Source organism: Apteryx mantelli, chromosome 12, assembly GCF_036417845.1.
Source record: "Apteryx mantelli isolate bAptMan1 chromosome 12, bAptMan1.hap1, whole genome shotgun sequence".
NCBI lineage: Eukaryota > Metazoa > Chordata > Aves > Apterygiformes > Apterygidae > Apteryx > Apteryx mantelli.
The window spans coordinates 3,161,888-3,185,882 of record NC_089989.1 but is presented as its reverse complement, the minus strand read 5'-3'; the positions used below and the strand labels follow the sequence as shown (position 1 = coordinate 3,185,882).

Here is a 23,995-nt window from a genome sequence, read left to right as displayed (position 1 = left end):
AGTCCCCATTCCCAGTGTGCCCCCCATTCCCAGTCCCCCCATTCCCAGTGTGTCCCCATTCCCAGTCCCCCATCCCAGTATGCCCCCCATTCCCAGTCCCCTATCCCAATGTGCCCATTCCCAGTCCCCCTAGTCCCAGTCCCTCCATCCCAGTGTGCCCCCATTCCCAGTCCCCCCAGTCCATCCCCCATCCCAGTGTGCCCCCCATTCCCAGTCCCCCTAGTCCCAGTCCCCCTTCCCAGTGTGCCCCCCTTTCCCAGTCCCCCCATCCCAGTGTGCCCCCCATTCCCAGTCCCCCTAGTCCCAGTCCCCCTTCCCAGTGTGCCCCCCTTTCCTAGTCCCCCCATTCCCAGTCCCCCATCCCAGTATGCCCCCCATCCCAGTATGCCCCCCATTCCCAGTCCCCCTAGTCCCAGTCCCCCTTCCCAGTGTGCCCCCCTTTCCTAGTCCTCCCATTCCCAGTCCCCCATCCCTGTATGCCCCCCATTCCCAGTCCCCCATCCCAATGTGCCCATTCCCAGTCCCCCTAGTCCCAGTCCCTCCATCCCAGTGTGCCCCCATTCCCAGTCCCCCCAGTCCATCCCCCATCCCAGTGTGCCCCCCATTCCCAGTCCCCCTAGTCCCAGTCCCCCTTCCCAGTGTGCCCCCCTTTCCCAGTCCCCCCATTCCCAGTGTGCCCCCATTCCCAGTCCCCCTAGTCCATCCCCCATCCCAGTGTGCCCCCCATTCCCAGTCCCCCATTCCCAGTGTGCCCCCCATTCCCAGTCCCCCCATTCCCAGTGTGCCCCCATTCCCAGTCTCCCATCCCAGTATGCCCCCCATTCCCAGTCCCCTATCCCAATGTGCCCATTCCCAGTCCCCCTAGTCCCAGTCCCTCCATCCCAGTGTGCCCCCATTCCCAGTCCCCCCAGTCCATCCCCCATCCCAGTGTGCCCCCCATTCCCAGTCCCCCTAGTCCCAGTCCCCCTTCCCAGTGTGCCCCCCTTTCCTAGTCCTCCCATTCCCAGTCCCCCATCCCTGTATGCCCCCCATTCCCAGTCCCCCATCCTAATGTGCCCATTCCCAGTCCCCCTAGTCCCAGTCCCTCCATCCCAGTGTGCCCCCATTCCCAGTCCCCCCAGTCCATCCCCCATCCCAGTGTGCCCCCCATTCCCAGTCCCCCTAGTCCCAGTCCCCCTTCCCAGTGTGCCCCCCTTTCCTAGTCCCCCCATTCCCAGTCCCCCATCCCAGTATGCCCCCCATCCCAGTATGCCCCCCATTCCCAGTCCCCCATCCCAGTGTGCCCCCACTCCCATTCCCCCCACTCCCAGTCCCCCATCCCAGTGTGCCTCCAGCTCCCTATCCCAACGTGCCCCCCAGCCCCCAAGTCCCTTTCCCCCTCCAAGCTCCGCCCCCATTCCCGCCCGCCAATCAGGCCTGGCCCCTCACGCCCCGTCCCCGCCCCCCCGTCAATCACCGCCGTCTCCATGGGCGCGGTTCCCCCCGCCCCGCCCCGTCCCCGGCCTGGGGCGCCCCCGCGGCGCCGGGGCCCCGCCGGGAGCCACGTCAGGGTGGGCGGGGCCGGGCCGGGCGGCGCCTGCGCAGTGCGGCGGGCGGCGGCGGCGGTGACAGGCTGGCAGGAAGGGGCGGGCGGCAGGAAGGGGCGGGCGGCGGCGCAGCTCCGGCTCCCGCACCGGCTCCGGCACCGCGGTGGGACGGGGCACCGGGCAGGGGCAGGGGCAGGGGCAGGGCGAGGGGGCGCTCGCACCCAGCAGCACCATGCTGAAGAAGTTCGACAAGAAGGACGAGGAGTCTGGTGAGGGGCGGCCGGGGGGAGCCGTGAGGGGAGACCGAGGGGGGGAGAGCGGGAGCCTTGAGGGGAGACCTCCCCCCCCGGAGGGACAGCTGTGAGGGGAGACCCCCCCCGTGAGGGAGACCTCACCCCCCGAGGGGGAGCCGTGAGGGGAGACCCCCCCCCGGAGGAGCAGCCGTGAGGAGAGACACCCCCCCCGAGGGGCAGCCGTGAGGGGAGACCGAGGGGGGAAGAGGGGGCAGCCGTGAGGGGAGACCCCCCCCGAGGGGAAGCCGTGAGGGGAGACCCCCCTCGAGGGGGAGCCGTGAGGGGAGACCGAGGGGGGAAGAGGGGGCAGCCGTGAGGGGAGACCCCCCCCCCGGAGGGGCAGCCGTGTGGGGAGACCCCCCCTCCCCCGAGGAGGACCATGAGGGGAGCCCCCCGTCAGGGTTTCGGCTGCGAGGGGCGGTGGCGCTGCCGGGGGGGCCTGGGGGGGCCCAGGGGAGGCCCTGGGGGTTGCGGCACCACCGGGTGACACCAGGACTTCGGAGTGGCGAGGGGGAGCCGGCAGCAGGCTGGGAACGGGATGGGGCTGGGGATGTTTCGGGGGGGGGGGCAGGACACCCCTGGCTTGGGGCAGTGGCTGAGGGAGGCTGGGGCGTGCGGGGGCAGGAGGCAGAGCGGGGGCTGGGAAGCTGCAGGGCCTGGCCGTGGGCCGCGACCCCGGGGCCGAGTTGCGAGGAAGGATGGGGTCCGGAGCGGCGCCCGGGGGGGCGGTAGCCTTTGGGCCCCTTCGGGTGCTTGGAGTGCGTGACGTGACCTGGTGGGGAGAGGAAGCTGCGATAAGCGGTCCCAGAGGCGGGTAGGCTGGCGGTACAGCAGCTAGCGTGAGAGATGCTGTCCGAGGCCGCGAGTTCAGGAGGAATCGCCCCGTCCCCACGCACCAGGGGATTTTGCCCAACTCTTGTAGCACCTGTATCCTTGCTCGGGTCATGGGGTGAGCCCTGTGCACCCTTCCTGTTACCCGCATGCATGGCTTTTTGCACATCTAGTTGGCTGTTCCCCATTTGCTTTTGGGACCCACGTCTCCACCGAGAATCATATGACTCTTGGATGTGCAGGTTGCTCCTCAGAGTGTTTTGTACAAATGTAAAGCTAGAGATGGTTGTAAAGCAGGGTAGAAACTGGTTTGTACTTTCTGGCACTGAGTTTTTGACACACATGGTCTGCTCTAACCAGACAGCTGCGTACCTCAGTGGGTCTGAAATGCTAAGAGCATCAAATAAATACTATTTCTAAAGACAGGTTGACTGACTTTTCAAAACATTATGCACGAGTAATGTCTAGGCAGGAAGAGGTTGATACTTCATTTCGTGTGTAATTCCTGTGGAATCACTGTTAGATATGACAGTGTTGAATAGCCATCTGAGTGTTTACTTTTACAGCTGTGCCTCCTGAAGTGATTTGATTCAATGTAAATCTTAATGATTGTTCTCTGTAGATTGTGCTTACTCTTTAATGTGCGTTAAATGCCTTGCCCTGGTTCTCAGCCTTATCCAAACCTTCCTGTGCTCTCTCCATAAGCCTGGAATTTAGTGATGCGACTGTTCAAGGGGAATCCCTCTTGGCCTTCGCTTTTGGGGCTATTCTTAATTTGCAGCTGCTGCACGCTTCAGGGTGTTGGGTTCCCTGTGGACGAGGCTGGCAGGAGATGTGCTTTCCTTCCGTTGTGCTCTTGGCGCTCTGCTCTTGCTTTAGTTCAAGCCGAGAGCTCACAGAGCTTTCCTTTCTGCCTTCTCTGCTTGCATACTTCCCAATATTTTTGCTTCTCTACTGAATTTATTCCTGATCCTGTCTTTTTCTGTGTTGAGTGAAGATTCCTATCACTACTGCCGCTGCCTTTTTTCCATCTAGATTGTGTATGTGTCCAAAATGGGTAGCTTGAGTGCTTGCCGTTTTCAGTCTTGCATGGAGTGCACGATCCCTGAATTCACAGGCCTTTTATACTCATTCCTTACATATGATGGCTAGCAGAACAGTCTTTTTGTTGAGATGAGTCTGTCTGGTGGCTGCTTGGATTCTGCTCCTTTACCTTTCATGCATGATTTAGGTAGCCTTGGATGAGCCACTTCCACTGACTTTCAGAAATGTGCTTGGAGATGTCATTTTGGGCACACAGCTGTTCTGAGACCCTTACTCGGAGGATGTTAGAGACTATTTCTCTACAAATCAGTACAAATTGTTGCAAGTTAGTCATCCAGTACTAGGAGCTTTCTGAAAATGCAGCCTCTGCTTTCTCTGTGTCTGTTTCTCCTTCTGCAATCAGAAAAAAACTTTGATGCGGGGTGCTGTGAGGACCAAAACTCCATGTGCAATACATTTCAAGATGCTTAGTGCTATGAACGGTGAAGAGGTGATGCTCTGTGTTGTTGATGGCTGATTTAGGGATTGTAGACATGCTAGGCCATAGGAAATATTGCAATTCTAGGAAGACTTTTTTCAAACCTGTTTTTGGAACGCGGTCACACACTGATACTATAATTTTACATTGGTTTTATTCTTTCCCCCTGTTTCGCTTTCTCACCTGTCCCACGTAAGTGTCTGCGCTTTGTTCAGCCACCTACTGCATTTACAAACTTATCCTGAGCCAAAGGAGTGCAGTTTATGAACCAGAAAGGATCCAAGATGTAGATGTTTTTGCCTTTAAGTGTAAGATTTACTTTTGCAAAGACCACTGGCACCAGCATGCGTTGCTTCAAGCCCGGGTCAGAATGGAGCGGTGCTCTCTAGCAGATCAGTCTTATTAAATTAAACACTGGAATAGCCCTGCCGATGGCTGTGTTTTGTGCCAGGGCCAGGCTGAACGTAGGTACTAATTAAAACCTGCTTATCAATAACTGGCAGCTTTTCTAAAGCTGCAGCTCGTAAATGCTTAGAAGGAGGCAAGCTAATAGAGACCATGCAGAATGATAGTGCTTGTCCTCGTCCTTAATTGGTGAGATTTTTAATTACTAAATACAATTTATTCCATGAAGTGGAACAATGAAAGTGACTCTGTGTCCAGACTCTCTAGTCCGCTGTCTTGTTCTCTTAATTAGTGGTAGAGCCAAAAATACTCTACTGGTGTATTCCTGATTGGTTTATAACTGATGGATAAAACGCTCCTGACTCGCCAGTCTGGCAAGCGATGCCTTTTTTTGGCTGGGGCTCCCTGGGGTATTATTTCTAGGCCTGTCTTATTGATGCTCTAGCTCTCAGCAAGCTTCCGGCCCTGCAGCTGGAAATAGGCCTTTGGGGATAACTGTGCAGGACAGTTACTGCAGAGCTAATCAGTCTACCTCAGCTCATGGCGAGTTACTGCTGGGGGGATGATAAACCAAAGAATGTCCTGCCTACTCTGCCTTCCCTAACTTCTATGAAGGTGTCCAGTTAATACTGCTTAAAAGACGGAGTTCTAATTGGTTGGTGTTTGTGGAAAAAGTTACCCCAAAATGTTCAGCCTGTTCTTAAACTATGGGCAGAAGTTTGCCTTTCTGTAGCACTATCCCTAGGAAGACCTTTGCTCTCTTTATTTTGTAGGTGGTGGCTCCAACCCATTTCAGCACTTGGAGAAGAGTGCGGTCTTGCAAGAGGTAAATCCTTAGCTCTCCTTATGTACCCCTCGCCTGAGTAGAGTCCCTCCCTCTCTTGAGTAGGTCACTGGAGAACTTTAGCAAGAAAGCGGGGGTTTGTTCCGGTCCTGTTAGTACTGAAAGTAAACGGATAACACTTCCATTAATTCTTATTTTATTGTTGGAGGGAGGAAGGGAGGAGGTGGGAATGGTTTCTGTAATGATGTAAAGACTGTATACTGTAAACAGGAATAAAAGGATTATCTGGGAAAGCTCACCCTAGCACAAGAAGAATGGGAAATTGGTCTTGGACACCCTGAATTTCTTGTAGATGACAAAGTTAGTGAGCAAGGTGTGGGCGGTTATCGAATAGTCTCTCTCTGATTTTGCTTTTAAAAAAATGCCTCTCTGAAATGTCTCAGTCCCTAGACCCTGCTGTTAATGCGTTATCTGTTTGCTTACAATATTGTGGATGGTGTTGGCTCTTGTTAGCCTTGTAGAGCTAGCTTGGATCTGGCAGAAGGGTAGTGTCTTAGCTGGTACATGATACAGGCTTGCGTGGGTAAAAGTGTGAGGAGGATTTGGCCTTTCAACCTTGATTGCACTTGGTTTGCAGTCCCCGGAAGAGACTATAGAACCAGCTGTTTAAAAGGGGGCCATGTTTAACAGGAATTGAGGAAAATCTGGTCTGAAGTCATTAAGAATCTTGCCATACCTAGCCCCAAATTTGTTGTTTCTATCAGCGGCCAAGACCAGATGAGGCAGTGTTTGTTAAGGAGTGTCAGCGTCCTTGTCTGTGCTTTGTTTCCAGGCACGGGTGTTTAATGAGACTCCCATAAACCCCCGGAAATGTGCTCACATCCTCACCAAGATTCTGTATCTCATAAACCAGGTAATGCAGAGAAAAGAAAACAGGCTGAGAGTGCTTTTGATTTTAAAATTCTTTTTCTGTGATTAAATTTTACCTTATGAATAGCTGTCATGACTATATCCAATGAAGTCTTTCAGTAGCCAAAATTAGTGTGTCACTAAGTTAATATTTGCTTTCTTGGTGTCTAAGAAGTTCTGCAGGATGGAGAGAATAGGCGCAGGTAAGTGTGAAGAGATCAATGCCTATGATTTGTTATCGCATGGAAATTGTTAGCTTACAGCTCTGTGGTGACAAAGGTTGTTGTGAATCCAGCTCTCAGTGCCCACAGCTTTGGGGAGCTGAGGGCTAAGGGCCAGCTTTGTAAAGGCATTTACCTCTCTAGTGGGGTACGTGTCTAACAGCCCTGGCTGGCTCTGAGTAGCCATGGCACCTGTAGGAAATGCAGCCTAAGCTAGGGCAAGGCAGCCTCTTTGTCATCCTTAAGGAAGCTGGCTTGTGCAGATCATGATCAGCGTTTCTTGCAACGGTGCTGAATAAAGCATCCTGTCACCTGCATCAGCAGTTAAACCAACTTCAGCCATACACTGGGGGAATCTTTCAGGTCAATATCGGGGTGCTACTCTGAAGGACACTGGCAGGGAGGAGACCTCCACTGCTCCCAGCCACCTGTCCTCACACCTTCAGCAGGCACAAAAGCTCTTGTTGGTAAATGGGAATTCCTTCCTTCTTTCCCTTCTTCTAGGGGGAGCACCTTGGTGTGATGGAAGCTACTGAGTCCTTCTTTGCTATGACCAAACTGTTTCAGTCCAACGATGTAAGTCTGCCTATGTGTTTTGTGATGTATTTATCTGGCAGGACATTAAGTTAGCAGCAGTGTCTTATTCAGCCTTGAACCGTGTCTTTTTGCATGATCAGCTTTTCTGTCCTGCCTGGATCCAAGTGGGAAGAGAAGGATGAAAATTTAGAAACAGATCAGCTTTGTAGCCCTTCCTGGACCTCTCTGGAAGTTTAACTGAAGCATTCTCTGTCCTTAAGACAGATTCCTCCTCCCTATGAATTGCTGTTTAATTCTGAGGTTGTGCAATATGATACACTTTGTGCCCAACTTTAAAGGATCGTGTTTCCTGTTGATTGTCAATGACAGCATTTCCTGAAGGAGGCCAGGAATTAGTGCCCGACCAGCAGTATTGTTACTACCCCTAGTTTTCCCCCAAACCACAAGGCATTAAAGTCGTGAGACTGACTTAAAAATCCACAAGTTGGGGTTTTTAGAAGAGGAGTGGGATTTTGGGGGTTTTTTTGGTTTGTTTTTTGGTTTTTTGTTAGTGAATGTGATTCTTTTACATCTCTTACTTTCAGGAACTGCGGCTCTCATGAAAGGATCAGATACTTGATCTTCGTAATAAAATCATGGAAGCAGGGAAAACTGAGGCTTCTTCCTGTTTGGGATCCTCTCAACTAATGCCTGTCTTTCCTCTTTCCTTGCCAGCCGACTCTTCGCAGGATGTGTTACCTGACTATCAAAGAAATGTCTTCTATTGCAGAAGATGTCATCATTGTAACGAGCAGGTCAGTCACTCCCCTTTTCTTACTGTTGTGTTTCCGTGCTGCCAGTAACATCCCTCCAGCCTCTTGGAGATGACAATAGTCCCTGCTGAGCAGCGTGAAGATGGGAAATGCCATTGGTGAGGAAAAAAAAATCTCCTTTAAAAGAGGCCATTAAAATACAGACACTGAAATCCCCTTTTGCAAAAGGATGTTTGACTCCTGCTTTCCTATCTGAGTGTTTTGAGGCTTTTTGAAGGTTTTAGGTATACCAAGGCTTTCAACAGGTAGGAGAGGATTTACTGCTCCTGTAGCAGCGCTGGGTATGACTTCACTGTGGAACAAAATTCCTTCCACAAGTCTTTCCTGAATTGATCATCTTCCTGAAAGGCTGGTGCCGTATCGGGAGATAGGAGCATGAGGGATAGGGCTTGCTGAGGGACGAGTCCATGCAGCAGGCAGAAGCCAGTCCCAAAGGGTGATGTGATCACCTCCATCCCCTCATAGACAGTCTCACGCTGATCAGCACCCTAGGGAACAGGCAGAAATGAGTGTTCAGCAAGGAACCCAAATGCTTCGTTTGCAAGTGCCTACGTGTGCGCTCCAGTTTTGTGGGTGATCAGGGTCTCCTGCAGCCTGCTGATGGGTCTGTAACTCAAGTACCGACCTTTCTCTCCTGCCTTCCCACGCTGGTGGGACTTGCCTGAGACCTGCACGTGCCTGCTTGGTGTTCAGCTGCGATCGTGGCTGCCTGCTGTTCTGTGTGCACTGTACGTGCACCTGAGAGCTGCTGGCCCAGGACTGCAGTATTGAGAGCTTCCTGTTTTCACCCAGCTTAACCAAAGACATGACGGGGAAGGATGACAATTACCGAGGCCCCGCTGTGAGAGCACTCTGTCAAATCACGGATGTAAGTGCTGCTTTTGTCTCGGGGCAGCCCTGGGCCCTTCGCCCTTCCCTACCTCATCCTCCCTTTTGCCCTTTCACACTCCCGACAACTTCCCTGTGTCAGCTGCTATTTCCATCTCCCTGCAGAGTACCATGCTGCAGGCCATTGAGCGCTACATGAAGCAGGCGATCGTTGACAAAGTGCCAAGTGTATCCAGCTCTGCTCTGGTGTCCTCCTTGGTACGTACTCCCTGCAGGATGTGACTGAGGGACAGTCAAGCTGGGAAACAGTTGTCTGTGGTGGGTCTGGATGTCTTGAGAGACTGAAATTGGAGCTGTCCTTTAGCAGAGGATGCATATGAGAGAAAAAGAAAGGAGAAGGAGAGAGAACAGTAATTTTTTTACAGTGCAGTGTAATTGGGATGCAATTTGACATCAGTCATTTAACTCCTAAGTCTTTCAGTGCTCCACGTACAAAACAGCCCATCCTCTCCCCATGTCTGTGGAATGCTTGGAGACCTCTGGGCGGAGGTGTCCTGTAAGTAAAGCCCATGTGGCGGTGATACGGCGGCCTTTCTCCTGTGCAAGTCTGTGCCCGCACCGTGCTGTAGGTTGCGTTGCAGTGTTTTCTGCCTGTTCGCCGACTGAAATGATCACCGGTTTTGTCTGGCTGGCAGCGCCTCTTAGGAGCCCAGGCTGTTGCAGCAGGTTGCTGATGCAGCGACGCAGGATGAGAAGTGCTGAGGGCAGGCACTGCGTGAAGCAGCCAGCAGGGCTGCTACCGTCAGGACTAGCTTGTGCTGATAGAGAGGAAGGAAGCTTGCCCGGGGACCACCCGTGCCACACGTACCTAAAGCGGTGCCGTGGGGATGTGGGTTAGAATCCAGATTCAAGTGGCATTTCTGTGGTAGCAGCCTGGCTGAAGAGGTTCCCTCTGACCAGCGTGAAACTGTGGTACGTGTGGTATTTGTGTAGGTACTGTGGCACAAGACACTGCTGGTCCACCCCTTGTCATAGTATGTACATTCTTCCTCCCATTAACAAGGGCTCTGTAAGGAGCCTGAAGAGCTTTGGTCTGTTGTTTCCTTGTTAGAAGGAGATCATAAGCTCTCCATGCAAGTACTACGGATTTTTTGTATGTCTGTGTGATACCCGGCACAGTCCAATTCCAACCATGGCGCAGGCATTACTGCAGTGCTTCTTATCAAGCCATTTGCTTTGTCCACTGCATGCTAATATTGATGAGCAAACTAGGAATGTTTCTGCAGGTTAGGGCTGCATAGCTGTTGTTCCCCCCTCTGTGAACGGAGGGGCTGGTGCTAACTTTGTGGAAGGTGTTCGACCTCTTGAGGCCAAAGCTGTCATGGCCTAGTCTCTGCCTCCTGGTCCTGTCCTTGGTTTTTCCTTCTTGCTGTCTGTATGTGCTCTTCTGTAAGTTGCTGCCTCCAGCGCCCTCATGGGGAAGGCTTGTTTCCTCTGCGATTCCAAAAGTTTCTTCCGTCCTTCTGTCATGGGTTGCCTGTGGTTTTTGTCTTCCCCCAGCACCTGCTGAAGACCAGTTATGATGTGGTAAAACGCTGGGTGAACGAGGCTCAGGAGGCAGCTTCCAGTGACAATATCATGGTGCAGGTAGGAAACCCAGAGCAGCATGGAGCGTAGTAAGCAGCAGCTGGGGGGTGGAACGATCTGCGAGAGCTCAGCTGGGCATCTCCAGGCCACATACGGGTGAAGGTATAAAGAGCACGCCGTGGGTTTGTGACGATCTGTTTCCCCGCACAGTATCATGCTCTGGGCTTGCTCTACCACGTGCGGAAGAACGACCGCCTGGCGGTCAACAAGATGCTCAGCAAGTTCATGCGTCACGGCCTCAAGTCACCGTTTGCCTACTGCATGATGATTCGAGTAGCCAGCAAGCTGCTGGAGGAAGAAGCTGGCAGGTGAGGGAGCTTCTTTGCCCTGCTGGAAGAATTTCCTTGGGTCCTGCTTCCATCTCTTCTTGCAGGGTCACTTGTCATCTCGTTGGGGGCAATTGTTTCTCTCTTTGAAGAGCAGCATGCAGCTTCTACCTTTTATTGTGGGTTAAAAGGCAGCACAGGAGATTGGAGATACTCTTGTGTTTTGGGATGGCTTATGAGGTCTTGTCTGTGTATGTGCTTGCACATCGAACTACTTCCCTGCTTTTCTTGCCTGGTTTTTGTAGCTGTTCTCATTCAGATAATCTGCTTCATTTTCCATGTCTTTTGTAACTGCTCGGTTAACACGTACGCACTGTGGCTCCCTGGCGGACAGGACTCGTGGTGTACGGTGAGCCCTTCGTACGAGGGCTAAGGGAAGTTCCCTTAAGCCAGTAAGGCAGAGGGTGTCTTTACTTGGAGGGCAGTCCGAGTTCCAGCCTGAGTTTGCAGTGCGCTGCAAAACTAGGGGACGGTGGATTTATGGCTGCTTTTACCATTCCACAGGCTGTGGGACCTGTACAGTTTTGCTGCTGGACTCATCGTTTCTATTAGCACCTTTGCTGTCGTTCATTCTCGTGCTTTTTGTTCCTTAGCCGCGACAGCCCCCTGTTCGACTTCATTGAGAGCTGCCTAAGAAACAAGCATGAGATGGTGGTCTACGAAGCTGCTTCTGCCATCGTTAACCTGCCCAACTGCACCGCCAAAGAGCTGGCACCGGCCGTGTCGGGTAAATGTGGCACTCGCGGCAATGGCGAGGGAATTATGGGCCTGCGGTGGTGACACCTGCTGATTACCCTGAGAAGCAAGGACCTTGCGTAGTTGCAGGCTTGTAATGCTGCCGTATCCCCGTTGCTTTATGCTGCTGCTGAGAGCTTATGGTGTGTATGAATAGCTTTGCTCCTGTATAGGTGTTTGTCTGGTGTGCTCAGGTGTAGGTTCCTGGAGGGTTTTTGTTTCCGTCAAAGAGAGCTGATTTCTAACTAATAAATCTCCCTGCTTTAAACTTGAAGATAACTGTACAAAAAGCCAAGGTGTTGTGTGTGACCTCTCTGTGCAGGGAGGCCAGCCCTGGGAAAGGAACAAGGCATACACGGAAATGGAAAAGAGCATTTTAAATGGACTTAATAGAAAACATGACAAGGTGATGAGCTTGGCTTCCAAGAGAAGCAAAGGATAGCAGCAGAGTGGAAAAAGGGGGGAGATGGGTATGAGCTAGTTGTCAGCAGGGATGTGTGATGAAAGGGGGCAGCAGGGAGGGAGGAAGCTGGTAAATTCAGACTTACGTCTTAAACATGTTTCTAATTATCTTCTGCTTGAGCTGTCTCTGTTAAATCTCTTGCTTTAGGTGTGAAACCCTCTTCAATAATAGATTTCTAAACATCTACCTTTGTTGGTTTTCCCCCTCACAGTTTTGCAGCTTTTCTGCAGCTCCCCAAAAGCAGCGCTTAGATATGCAGCCGTCCGTACCCTCAACAAGGTAGGAGTTGTCTCTTGGGGACTGTAATAGTTTCTCATGCTTGGGGATGTGCAGGCTTCAGAAGAGAGAGGGAGCCAGACTGTGCGATGATTTAGTGTGAATAACCTCCACCCTGCCTTGGGCTAAAGCCTTACATTTCATTGCTTTCTGAGGGGGGAAAAAAAAACTCTCTAAGAACAGCTCAGAGAAGGAAAAACCAATTATGTTCCCAGGTCTCTATTAGAGTGTGTTGCTGGTATTATATGTTATTGTTTTCCTTTGTGAGCTTCCTGTGGTGAGGCAGCTCCTTGTAAAACAGGGCTCAACCCTGGTGTTGCTTCTTGGCCTGCTCCGTCACAGTCTTTGCCTGAGCTTTTTCCTTGCCCTTATCAGCTCTAAAAGGAAAAAGGAAGAATGGCAGTGTCTGTGTGGGAACTGCTGTGCTCCCACCCACAGAGCTGTTCAGCAGAGCTGAGCTAGCTGAATTTTTCTTGGGAGTTCATAGCTTTCTTTGCAGAATCTGAACCTTAATATATAGAGGAGAATGAGAGAGGAAAAAAATAGTGATCATTTGTTACTACTACTTCTCTTCCAGCAGCGGATATAATTCTGTGGGAGGAAAGAGCTTGTTACTTTAACCTTAGATGAGCTGTTTGTCTAAGATGACCCCTGCATACAGTCTGTAGCATTTATTTCAATAGTAAGGCATGAGAGCTCGTAGAGGCTTAGTAGTTTTTGCCAGTGGGCCTTTTCCATATATTCAGTGAATTCCACTCCTCCTCCTCCTCTCTAGGTGGCCATGAAGCACCCATCCGCTGTGACTGCCTGTAATCTAGACCTGGAGAACCTTGTGACAGACTCCAACCGCAGCATAGCCACCCTGGCCATCACCACGCTGCTGAAAACCGGCAGTGAGAGCAGCATCGACCGGCTCATGAAGCAGATCTCCTCCTTCATGTCAGAAATTTCGGATGAGTTCAAAGTAAGAAAGCGGGGGGTGCGGGTTCCTGAAGAAACCTCTTGTTCTTTGTCTGTGTTTGTGCGCGTGCTCTGAAGCGCGCACAGAGCTCCTTCCAGCGCCTGGGCTGCAGAGTATCTGCAGGGAAGGGAAGAAGTTGAGGCTATCAGCCTAAACTCTGCCTCGGTTGTACAGCTCCCGACTCCTAAGTCACAAGCCCTTTTCTGGGGAGAAATCCTCTGAGAATTAAATCTCTCTTTTTTTTTCCAGGGGGCAGAAGCTTTTGCTAGGGACTGACCAGTGCATAGAGATGAGTCTCCTCTAATTCCTAGGATTGTACTTTCTGGAACTGCATTTGTTGGATAAGTGAAAGGAAAATGATAGTTTCCAGGCTAGGAACCAGCACCAAATTGGCACAGTTCAGCTAGTTTTCTCATGCCTAATGAGGCAGAGTCCTCTTGTTTACTTGTCCCCTTTTCCTCCAGGTTGTGGTGGTGCAGGCTATCAACTCACTGTGTCAGAAGTACCCTCGCAAACATGCGGTCCTCATGAACTTCCTCTTCACTATGCTTCGGGAAGAGGTAAGTCTGCAGGGCAACTACTTTGTGTTCCTTGTATGTACTGCAGGACTGCACAGTGGCCTGCATCAAAATTTTTGCTGCTAATGCTGCGCAATAAGAGCCACTCCCTGCCTTGAAAGACTTGCAACCGAAGTGGTAGAAATGGCCAGCTACGCACAAGAGTTATATGCATACTGTCAGGCATTTCATTCTTTGATTTATTGGGGGAGTCTATTAACTCTCAAGTCAAATGCAGGCAACGGTGGATCTGTTGGCAGTTCATTTCTGTATCACGTTTGAAACAGCTTTCTTTTATACTTTGACAGCAAATTCCAAGAAGTTTTGTCTTGTATGCAAAGATTCAGTAACAACCTATTTATTGATGACACAGGACCACTTTTGTTCTGTTCTCTGTGCTGTGGCAGTAAAGGGATCACGAGTACCTATAACTATTCTCTGCGTTCAGTCAGACATTGAATTGCAGGACAGTTTTACAGAGGTTTTCCGAGCTCATTTCTGAATGAGCTAATATGCCTGCAACACAGCTGGCACCACTGCTTTGCCCTGACATCACTTTCTGCCAATTACAGCCTCTTGTTTGGGAACAAACCAAGGCCTCTCATTTCACTCTTCTGAAAAATGGACTGTTCCACTTTCCCAGATTTTCTGTGGGTGGATGATATCATTTTGAATGTGGTTTTGCAGTTCAAACCATTCTGTTTTACAGCTTTTTTTAAATCCAAAATAGCTCAAGAAAGATCCCCCAAATGCATATAATTGGCAGAGGATGGTGTGCAGTTTAATCCCCTGATGTGCAGCGAGGACACCAGTAAATAATGTCTGAAGATAACAGAGTATTAACTGCGTGTCAGGTTGCAGGGTCTGCCTGGGGAGGTATTGATCATCTGTCTTCCCGCACTAATAGGGCTATTTGCTGGGTCCTACTGTGGCAGATATGATCCTTAACATATTTCGCTTGTGATTCATCCTCAGTTGTCTGGTGCTAAAGGGGAGAGGGCTGGGTTTTTTTCTCCTCCCGTGTGGCCTTTTTTATGAATTCATTCTAGCAGCACAGGGTGCAGAAGGAGATATAAACCCTTCAGGCTGATGGATTCTGTTACCCTCTCTAGAACTTGCTGGTTTTCTTCTGGGCTGCAGCCATTCTGGCAAGTGAGCTTCAATATTAATGGGTCCTCTGGGAGTAGAAAGGGTCAGAAGTGGGGGCAGCATTACTGCCCTGCTCCTTTCAAACACAGATCAGAAGCACTGGGTGTGAGTGACCTTTTCGAAGGAAGTCTTTTCCTGTCTGGCTAATTCAGAATCCCTAACCTGCTCTGAGTTTTCCAGCTGAGCAGTTCCTTATGCTCCCTAGGGCGGCTTTGAGTACAAGCGAGCCATCGTGGACTGTATCATCAGCATCATCGAGGAAAACTCGGAGAGTAAAGAGACAGGCCTGTCTCACCTCTGTGAGTTCATCGAGGACTGCGAGTTTACTGTGCTGGCCACTCGTATCCTTCACCTGTTGGGTCAGGAAGGGCCCAAGACCAATAATCCCTCCAAATACATTCGCTTCATCTACAACAGGGTTGTCCTGGAGCATGAAGAAGTCCGGGCAGGTAAGAGACAGACCTGGAAAGCTGTCTGCCCTATGACAGATCTTCAAGGAAAGATAGTGCATGAATACCTCTGCTTTTGAGGACTGTGATTTGGCCTGGTCCTGAGCAGATCTCTTTCCACGGTAAAGACAGTAGTTCCAATGGGAGAGGTAGTTTGCAGCTGAAAAATGGGGAGGGAGATGCAGTGACTCTATGAAACTGGACAGTGAAGGTTTGCAGGCACTCTGCCCTAATGCATCTGCCTCTCTCTGGTCACAGTAAGGCTTTATGCTAGTGCTAGCATCTCTGATGTGACATTTGAACAAGGCCAGGAAAGAGTGGAAACTTCATGTGCTTTCTTTGCTTCCTAATCCTGTTTTAATGGCTGATGCTACAGGTGCTGTAAGTGCCCTGGCTAAGTTTGGAGCCCAGAATGAGGAGATGTTACCCAGTATCTTGGTGTTGCTGAAAAGGTGAGTTGTACTGTTTGCTCTCAGCCTTTCTTGTCAAGTACCAGCCTCAGAGTTTCTCAGCATCCTGGGTGAACACCTCTGTTCACTTGAGAGAGCTTGGCAGCATCCCCATGTGTGTCCTGTCTCTTCTAGCTGTGAGTCTTGAGAGGGTGCAGCAGGTACCTGCAATCTGTGGTGGGATCACTGCTGCATTCAGTGCCACAAAGCGGATGTGAGAAGCCAAGTGCGGTGGATGATTGCTCCTCTAATATAACAGCCAGTAGATTGCTGGTTGGTGTAAGCCACCCGTAAGGTGGCTCAGTCACCTCGATTCATTCATGTGGATTCTGCTGCCTTGCACTGAGGCAGTTTTTATACTTTCCTCTCAGGTGTGTAATGGATGACGACAATGAAGTGAGAGACAGAGCCACCTTCTATTTGAACGTTCTGGAGCAGAAGCAGAAAGCCCTCAATGCTGGCTACATCCTGAATGGTAATGCAGGAAGTCCTCCAAACAAACTTGTCTCTTTCGTGATTTGACAGCTGAAGAAGAGCGCTGGTGTTGTCTGTGGTTTCACTGATCTGTCCTGTCTGTCCCCAGGTCTGACAGTGTCCATCCCTGGCCTGGAGAGGGCTCTGCATCAGTATACCCTGGAGCCCTCCGAGAAACCCTTTGATCTGAAATCCGTTCCTTTGGCAACAGCTCCTATCACTGAGCAAAGAGCAGGTGAGGAATGGTCCTCCAAATGCCGGTTGAAACTGCTAGTAACCCCCTAGCAGCTCCAACCCCTTTGAACAATAGGCTGCACTGGGCCTGCTGAGAATTGCTGAGCTCTATCCTATTTGAATTTTATGGGATTGTATCTTCTGTAAAGTGTAAGGCTGGCAAATCTCATTGCTCCCACATTAGGGTTTCAGTTTAGTCCAACTGCTAATAATAGTAATAGCTGGTAATCCTCACTGAAGCTATTGCAGTTGCAGATATATTTGGGGCACTAAATATGGGTGCCTAGTCCATAGCAAGGTGAGAAATGAGTTCCCTTTCTATCCTTAGCCAAATCCCTCTCCGGACATTGATCTGTTTTCCAATTTAGTCTTTTCTTCACCTTCAAACCTTTTGATTTTTTTTTTCCCTTACAGAAAATGCCCCTGTTGCCATAGTCAAACAGCCAGAGAAGGTGGCAGCAACACGGCAAGAAATATTCCAAGGTAAGCTGAGGCAAGGCCTCTCCTATGCATGTGGGGAAGAACAGCATGGCCAATTCTTGCTGAGCCTGCCTAACCCTTCTAGCCTCTTTCCATCTCCCCCCGGGGCTTCCAGCATAGTCAGCCCTTCACTCCTGGGAGGTGGGGATGCTTGGAGTCCTGTCTAGCTTGCAATAGGTGTGGGCAAATGGTGACTCTATCTTTCACTTTAAAAGCCCGTACTGAACACTTAGGGATGTTTGATGGATAGTTCCTTGCTGAAGCAGCTTCTGGCAGCTTAGCTGAGGCCTTTGAATCTCTGCTACTGCATTCCTGTGGGCTAGGGAAGGCAATGGTTTCTGTGATCTCTGTTTCAGAGCAACTGGGGGCAATCCCAGAGTTTCGGGGGCTGGGCCCGCTCTTCAAGTCCTCCCCAGAGCCTGTTGCCCTGACAGAGCTGGAGACGGAGTACGTGGTTCGCTGCACCAAGCACACGTTTGTCAGCCACATGGTGTTCCAGGTGGGTAGCTATGGGCGTGCAGTGCTGAAAGAGGATTGGAAAATAAGCTCCTGGCTAGTTAAGAAGCTTCCACGGGGAAGAATTAGCTCAGTGATGTCTGTGTTCAAAGCATGTCGCTGCAAGGAGTCCTTAGTTTCTCGTACAGGGCAGCAAAGCCCCAGTGAAAATTACTTGGGGAATGTGTATTTGTGGCTGTACAGTGTACATGCACACAAGCAAAATACGAGTCAGGCCAGCACTAGATGGGGCTGTTCTCGTTGAGTAGTTGGTGAGGGGAGCTGTGTTCTTTTGTTAGGGTCCCCAAGCTTATGCTTCCAGCGTGAAAGAGTGAAGCTTGCCGTATCTGAGAGGGTGAAAAGGTTATCCAAGAAAGGCAGGCGGTGGGGGAGAGCTCTTCATCCCCTACGTTTTAGTTTAGCTGTTGTAGTATAGGTGCTTGTTTCTTTGCGGCTTGGCCTTGGACGCATCACGCTCCTGCTACATGTGAGAAGCCAGGGTTGATGTACGCAGTCTCTTTGCCTGGGCCTCAGGGAGCTCAGGGCGCAGTGAGTCCTACACTAGGCTGTGAGCAGTAGTGGTGTGTCCTTAGCCAGCTCCTTCCTCAAAGGCTCAGAACTGCTCACATGGTCCTTGTAGGAGCTGGTCTTTATCTCCCTTGTCCCTCCACCAGAAGCAAATGTATAAGGTTAAGCGGCTTGTCATTGTAGCAGGGTCAAAGTCTAAAGAGCAAGTTTAGACTTGCTGAAACCAACAGGCTTGCAGAAACTTGCTCAAACTGTGCCTGGTTTGAGCCGCTCAGGGGACTGCCTTCCCATCTGCTGTGGGGCACTGCAGCCCTGCAGCATCAAGTGAGAAGCGGTAGGCAGCACAGCAGGAACGCTTCCTTACCGCAGAGAGTTAACCTGGGATTATCCTCCTGCGAGAAAGAAAGACAAAGTGCACTTGGAGGAAAAAGTTCCAAATTAATTAGCAAAGTGAAACGGGCAGAAATTGATACAACCCTGCATTTGCTGCATTTGTGCTTCTGCCTGGCTAGCGGAGGTCGGGCGTTGGATAGTTGTGTGCTCATTTGTTTTAAATGTTATCTCCTACAAAATGTTTGCAGGAGCACTGGAGTCCCCTGCAAGTTTTTGCCTTCTCACCTAAAGCATTCAAATGCCAATTGCTGTGTGACTAAACTGAAACGCGTGAGCCCTACGACTAGCCAGCCGATAGTGAGGTCCGCTGTTGAAACACAAAGAGCTGGGAGTTCGCAAGTTGATGCAAAGCTCCTGCTCTGCCTCAAGTGTCTGCTTTTAGATCCATTGCTAGCAGCTTCAAGCTTTTGCTGTTCTCCCCTTCCCTCTGTAGTTTGACTGCACGAACACCCTGAACGATCAGATCCTGGAGAATGTCACAGTACAGATGGAGCCAACAGAGGGGTATGAGGTCATTGGCTATGTACCTGCCAAAAGCCTGGTGTACAACCAGCCGGGTACCTGTTACACGCTGGTGGCACTGTCTGAAGAGGATCCGACAGCAGGTAAACAGTTTGTCCTCTGTGTTTCCCTGTCATCCCTCAAGTTAAGCGTACCGTCTTGCTCACACCCCCGCACGCTCTACCTTATTTCCTAGCCAGGTATTTTGGCCTGTGTGGGGGTGCAGCCCCCAGTGATACTGAGCGTGACTTCTCCTTGTTCTTTGAGGACTGTCAGGCCTCTGTTCTTCTCTCCTGGTTCCCTTGTCCTGTAGCATTGCTGAATCAGGCTGTGGGACCTGGCAGATGAGCACTCAGCTCTGCCGAGCTCTCCGTGCACCCTGGCAAGGCCTTTGGCTTGTCTAGTCTTTGTGTTAGCGTATGGGCAGGCTAATACTTTTCTGCCTGGCAGTGGAGTCCTGCGAGTGCCCGGATGCTATGATTAGCAAAGGAATATTTCAGATAAATGGGCGGAATATCAGGGGAGCCCATTTGAACTTAAAATCACTCATTTGTTATTGCCCAGATGTGAACCAGACCCTCTCCGTGCTTCCGTCTCCCTGGTTTTTGTTCTGGGCCTGCTCACCTGTGCATGTGCTGCTGTTCACCCTGCAGTGTCTGTCTTCTCGGAGATTAGCTGTCTCTTCCTCTCCCAACTGTGTGGTATTAGTCAGCTGCTGTCCTGCAGTGCATAGGTGGTTTAATTTCAGAGATACATGAACTGGTCCCTAGATAGACATCTTGCCTCCTTCATAAGGTGCTGGTGGAACATGTGTAATTAGTATTCCCAACACAACTTGAGATTTGTCCATAACAGCATTTGATCTTAGGATCAGGATATCCTACAACCTTCATCAGCCTGTCTTTATCGTTATTTACTAGCCTTACTATTGCAAATAGATTTCTTGTGCTTGAGAGAGAGAAGCTGTGAGAGAGCCCTCCCAAGGTCACGTGCCAAGTTGGTGTCGCTGACAGTGAGGGGGAGAACCCAGCTGCCTCGAGTTTCCCAGCGCCTGTTCTGCCGCAGAGAAATGCGGACCTGGTGGTAACGTGAGCTTTGCCTTTGCCTCCCCCTCCTTCCAGTGGCCTGCACATTCAGCTGCATGATGAAATTCACTGTCAAGGACTGTGATCCAAACACGGGTGAGACGGACGACGAGGGTTATGAGGATGAGTATGTGGTAAGGAGCTAGGCTTGTATCCGATCATGGAAACTGCAGTTGTTTTGAGGGGGGTTTTGTGATTTCTAACTCCTCTGTGCCTGGTAGCTTGCCTTGCAAGCAGTGATGCGACCACTGACATTGCTGTGGACAGAACTACTTGGAGAGGGGGTTCCTGCTGTCTCTGTGACATCTGTCCCGGGGAACTTGGGGAGTTTGTTTTGTATCATCTGGAGTATCCTCCCATTGATGCTCTCCGGGCAGATACCTAGCTGTGCAGGATACCCATGTTTTGGGAGGCTGCGGTGTGTCCTCCAGGCTCGGCTGGCTGTGCCTTAGCAGCTCTGGCAATGGCACAGTCCCTTTTGTGGAGACGGAGGGCTTTTGGCCATCTCTTGCTCTCCATGAGTTGCTCTCTGTGGTGGCACCATTAATTGCCTGCCAGCCTGGCTGATACAGGGTTTTTTTTCCATCCCTGTGCTGGGGAAGGTGGGGCTTCTCCCTCCCCAGGCACTGAGACTGAGAGCACCGATCTTGTGAAAGCACCTCCATTCCAGGCTCTGCTGTTTCCAGACAGGCTGTTTTACCACAGAGGAAGAAATTAAACTTGTGCTTGCTCAGAAACTGAGACTGCCTCACAGAGGCAGTGGCGTTTACCCTCCGGAGAGGAAAGGATGTTCTGACCCAACCTGAACCTTGCCCTGTTAGCTCCAGAAGCTGTTTTCTGTGCGTTGCCTGTCACCACTGCAAGATTGGGGACACTGCTGTGCAGTGAGTCACTGAGGACACCGCATTCTCCCAGAAAGAGCAGGGGAGGGTTTTTCCAAAGGAACCTGCAAGGTTAATCTCTCTGTGCGCCTCCCACATCGCAATAGCCAGGGCCTTCAAGTGATGTTTAAACAAACTCTTCCATCTGTTTCAACACAAAGCAGGAGGAGATTCTTTCCTGCAGCGACTGCTGAAATGAATGCAGGCTGGTGTCTGGTCAGCTCTAGCTCTGACTGCTCTTAGCTACATGCCCTGGAGGGACAAGCCCGGGTCTGCCTTGCACAGATGTAGCCACAGCAGCAGGTCAGCTAAGCCAGCACACAGCGTTAAGTGATAGCAAGTACCTGACAGTGTCTCACTGTACTTTACCAGCCTCCAAAACGATGGGCCAGAAAGGCAAAGTACAAGCTTGTGTGTGTTCCAGGGAACATACAGATCCGTCTGAGCAGCAGCAGCTGTTCCTTAGTTTTTGTTTTGTCCTCTGTTTTGGATGTTTGTCCAGGGCTTTGATCTTTTTCCGGCCAAGAGCTGTGCTCGGAATGGGAACCTGCTTTGTAAATCCTGGAAATGAAAGACCCAGTGGCTTTCCTAGGTCAAACAGTTGCTCATCCACGAGTGTTGTTCGCTCAGGCAAGCTATAGCAGGGGCAGGGCTTGCTCGGACATATTCATGAGTGGAAGTGGAGCCTGTCTCCTACATTTGCCTGACCTCAGGGAATCAAGTCTAAAGCTCACTCTGGAGAGAGCAGGGTTAGGAACAGCCGTGTTTACTCAAACCTCTTCTCGCCATCAGCTTGAAGACCTGGAGGTAACTGTGGCTGATCACATCCAGAGAGTTCTGAAGCCAAACTTTGGAGCAGCCTGGGATGAAGTGGGTGATGAGTATGAAAAGGAAGAGACCTTCACTTTATCCACTATTAAAACCCTCGAAGGTAAGGGGGTGTCTGTGCCCCGCAGAGCTCCTAACGTTTGTCTCCCACCAGGAGGCAAAGTCCAGAGTCAGAGCTCAGAGGAAGTCTGGCTCAGTTTAGATCTCTCACAGAAAGGCTAATGGGGCAAAACCCTTTGCAAGTAACTTCACTGCAGCCAGTGAATGCAGAACATCAGTTAACTGTGATTAAAAAGTTAGTTCAGATTTTGCAAAAAGAATGAGTGTTCTGGGCCCTTTGGAGACCAGGCTAGGTTGTGGGAAGCAAGAGAACATCTTGCTTTGTCTCTCGCACTCTACCTTCCCAGGCAGATAGACCATGATTCAGCTGTGAGCTCCCACTTTCATTCTGTGAAAGGAGGAGATGCTCCAACCTTGGGATTCAAGAGCGGGAAAAAAAGATGCAAACAGCAAAAAACATGAGGTTGGTGAGCAGGTTCATGTTGTAAACCCTTTTCTTTTTCATCACATATTACAGATTCAGTTTGACCTTCCTGAAAAGCCTGTAAGAACTCAGCCCTCTTTGATGGGCTCAGACTTAGAAAGGTGTCCTTGTCCTATAGCCTTCCTTACACAGCACCTTGGGCTTGAAATACCCTTCTGGAGACCTTTTCAAATTCCTCCTGAAGACCTGTGTCTCCTTCCTTCTGCGTCTGTCTCCAAATAACTAAGCTGTTTGTCAGGGCTGTGCAGTAAGTGTGCAGCCAGCTGCAGTCTCCTACTTCTGTTGTCTGAGTCATTCACCCTCCTGTTTCTGTTGCCCCTGCAACTTTGTTGCATCAGATTCAGAATTGCCATGTGGGGTTTTTTTGGTTGCTTTTACATCCCCCGTGGCCTCTGAAAACACAACGCTGGCCAAGGATATGTGCCTCTCGGGACAAGGAGCATGAACTCTAACATACAAGAAGCATACCCTTAAATGCTGTTAATGTGTCCGTGTCAAGACACTCATGACGTTGAGCCTGTGTTACTTTTTTTTTCTTTTAACAGAGGCAGTCAGTAATATTGTGAAGTTCCTGGGGATGCAGCCCTGTGAGCGATCAGATAAAGTGCCAGATAACAAGAACTCTCACACACTGTACCTGGCAGGTGAGCTGCGGGGCGAGAGCTCTGCTCAGATCCCAGGTCTCTGGGAGGTTGCACAGAGCTGCCTGTTACAAATCAGGGTAGGAGTTTATGATTTAGCCCACTGAGCTCTGGGGAGGGTTTAGAGGCTTGTCCCTGCCATGGTTTCTGTCCCTTTTAGGGCAGCTGCTATAGGGCAGCTGATATTGGGATGAGAAGAGGGTGCTGTTGGGGTGGGGAGGTGTTAGGATCAGCCCTGGGATCATCTGGAATTTACTGTCTTCATGACTGGTGGCATCCTGTTTTGGATTGAGCCTGTGGGGAAAAGGACAGCAGCCTTGACATCAAAATGCATGTGAACTGCAGGTGAGTGCCTGGGTAGTCAGCGAGAGGAGCGCCTGGATCTCTTCTCAACTAGAGCTTATTTTAAACATAGTTTTCATGAGGTTTACAGTAGCAGGAGTCCCAGGTACATTGTAATGATTGACTGATGGGTTTTCTTGGCCTCCTGATGGGGATTTACTGGACTACACATGCAAAACCTGCCCTTGCAAAACAGCACTGTTCATTTTAAGCTCTTAGCAGGCAGGGGAGGGGCAGCTTGCAAGCAAACCACCCCTTCCCTCTTCCTTCCAGGTGTGTTTCGGGGAGGCCACGACCTGCTGGTACGGTCCCGTCTGGTCCTGACCGACACTGTGACAATGCAGGTCACAGCTCGCAGCGGCGAGGAGCTCCCCGTGGACGTAATCATGGCCTCCGTTGGATAGGCCGCTGCTCGCGGGACTGTCCTGCCACCCGGCCCCCCCGGGGGCAATGCTTCTCTCTCTCTGGCATAGGGATCCCATTCACTACAGCAGCTTCTGCCTTCTCTTCGGGGTAATTAGGACATGTTTGGGGGGGGGGGTCTGTCTATAAAATAACCATGTTTTTAAGGCCTGATTTTAAGGAACAATTCACTCTGGCTCTAGGGTTGAGGGTTTCGTAGCCGGTTGCCAGATCCGCACATCCCTTTTTTCCCGTGACGCCTCTTCTGCCCGTTTCTATCGCGGTAGCTGTGTGAGCCCCCCAGTAGCGAGGGGAGCTGGGACGCCAGAGCGGCGCCGCCGCCCCCGCTCCGTTTTACGCCTTTACGAGACCTCAATAAAGGAACGTTGTTGCTCTTCGCTCTCCTGCGACACTGCTGCGGCGCGACGGGACGGCACGGGACGGGACGGGCCCCGCTCCGGGGGGCGGCGGGGGCTCCGCGCCTGCC

The 23,995-nt window shown here is 51.0% G+C and overlaps 1 protein-coding gene across 1 annotated transcript; it reads left to right on the top strand.

Annotated features, from left to right (window-relative positions):
• The first annotated feature begins 1,723 nt into the window (after positions 1 to 1,723).
• Positions 1,724 to 23,903, top strand: COPG1 (COPI coat complex subunit gamma 1). The gene is made up of 24 exons (XM_067303711.1): positions 1,724 to 1,795; positions 5,351 to 5,403; positions 6,194 to 6,274; positions 6,996 to 7,067; positions 7,743 to 7,822; positions 8,633 to 8,708; positions 8,834 to 8,926; positions 10,229 to 10,315; positions 10,466 to 10,623; positions 11,235 to 11,368; positions 12,051 to 12,118; positions 12,891 to 13,079; positions 13,541 to 13,636; positions 14,988 to 15,231; positions 15,608 to 15,683; positions 16,052 to 16,155; positions 16,264 to 16,389; positions 16,803 to 16,871; positions 17,225 to 17,367; positions 18,718 to 18,889; positions 19,907 to 20,004; positions 21,544 to 21,682; positions 22,669 to 22,767; positions 23,380 to 23,903. The coding sequence occupies exons 1-24, from the start codon at positions 1,759 to 1,761 to the stop codon at positions 23,508 to 23,510; spliced, it is 2,625 nt and encodes an 874-aa protein (XP_067159812.1). The 5' UTR covers positions 1,724 to 1,758; the 3' UTR covers positions 23,511 to 23,903.
• Positions 23,904 to 23,995: the final 92 nt, after the last annotated feature.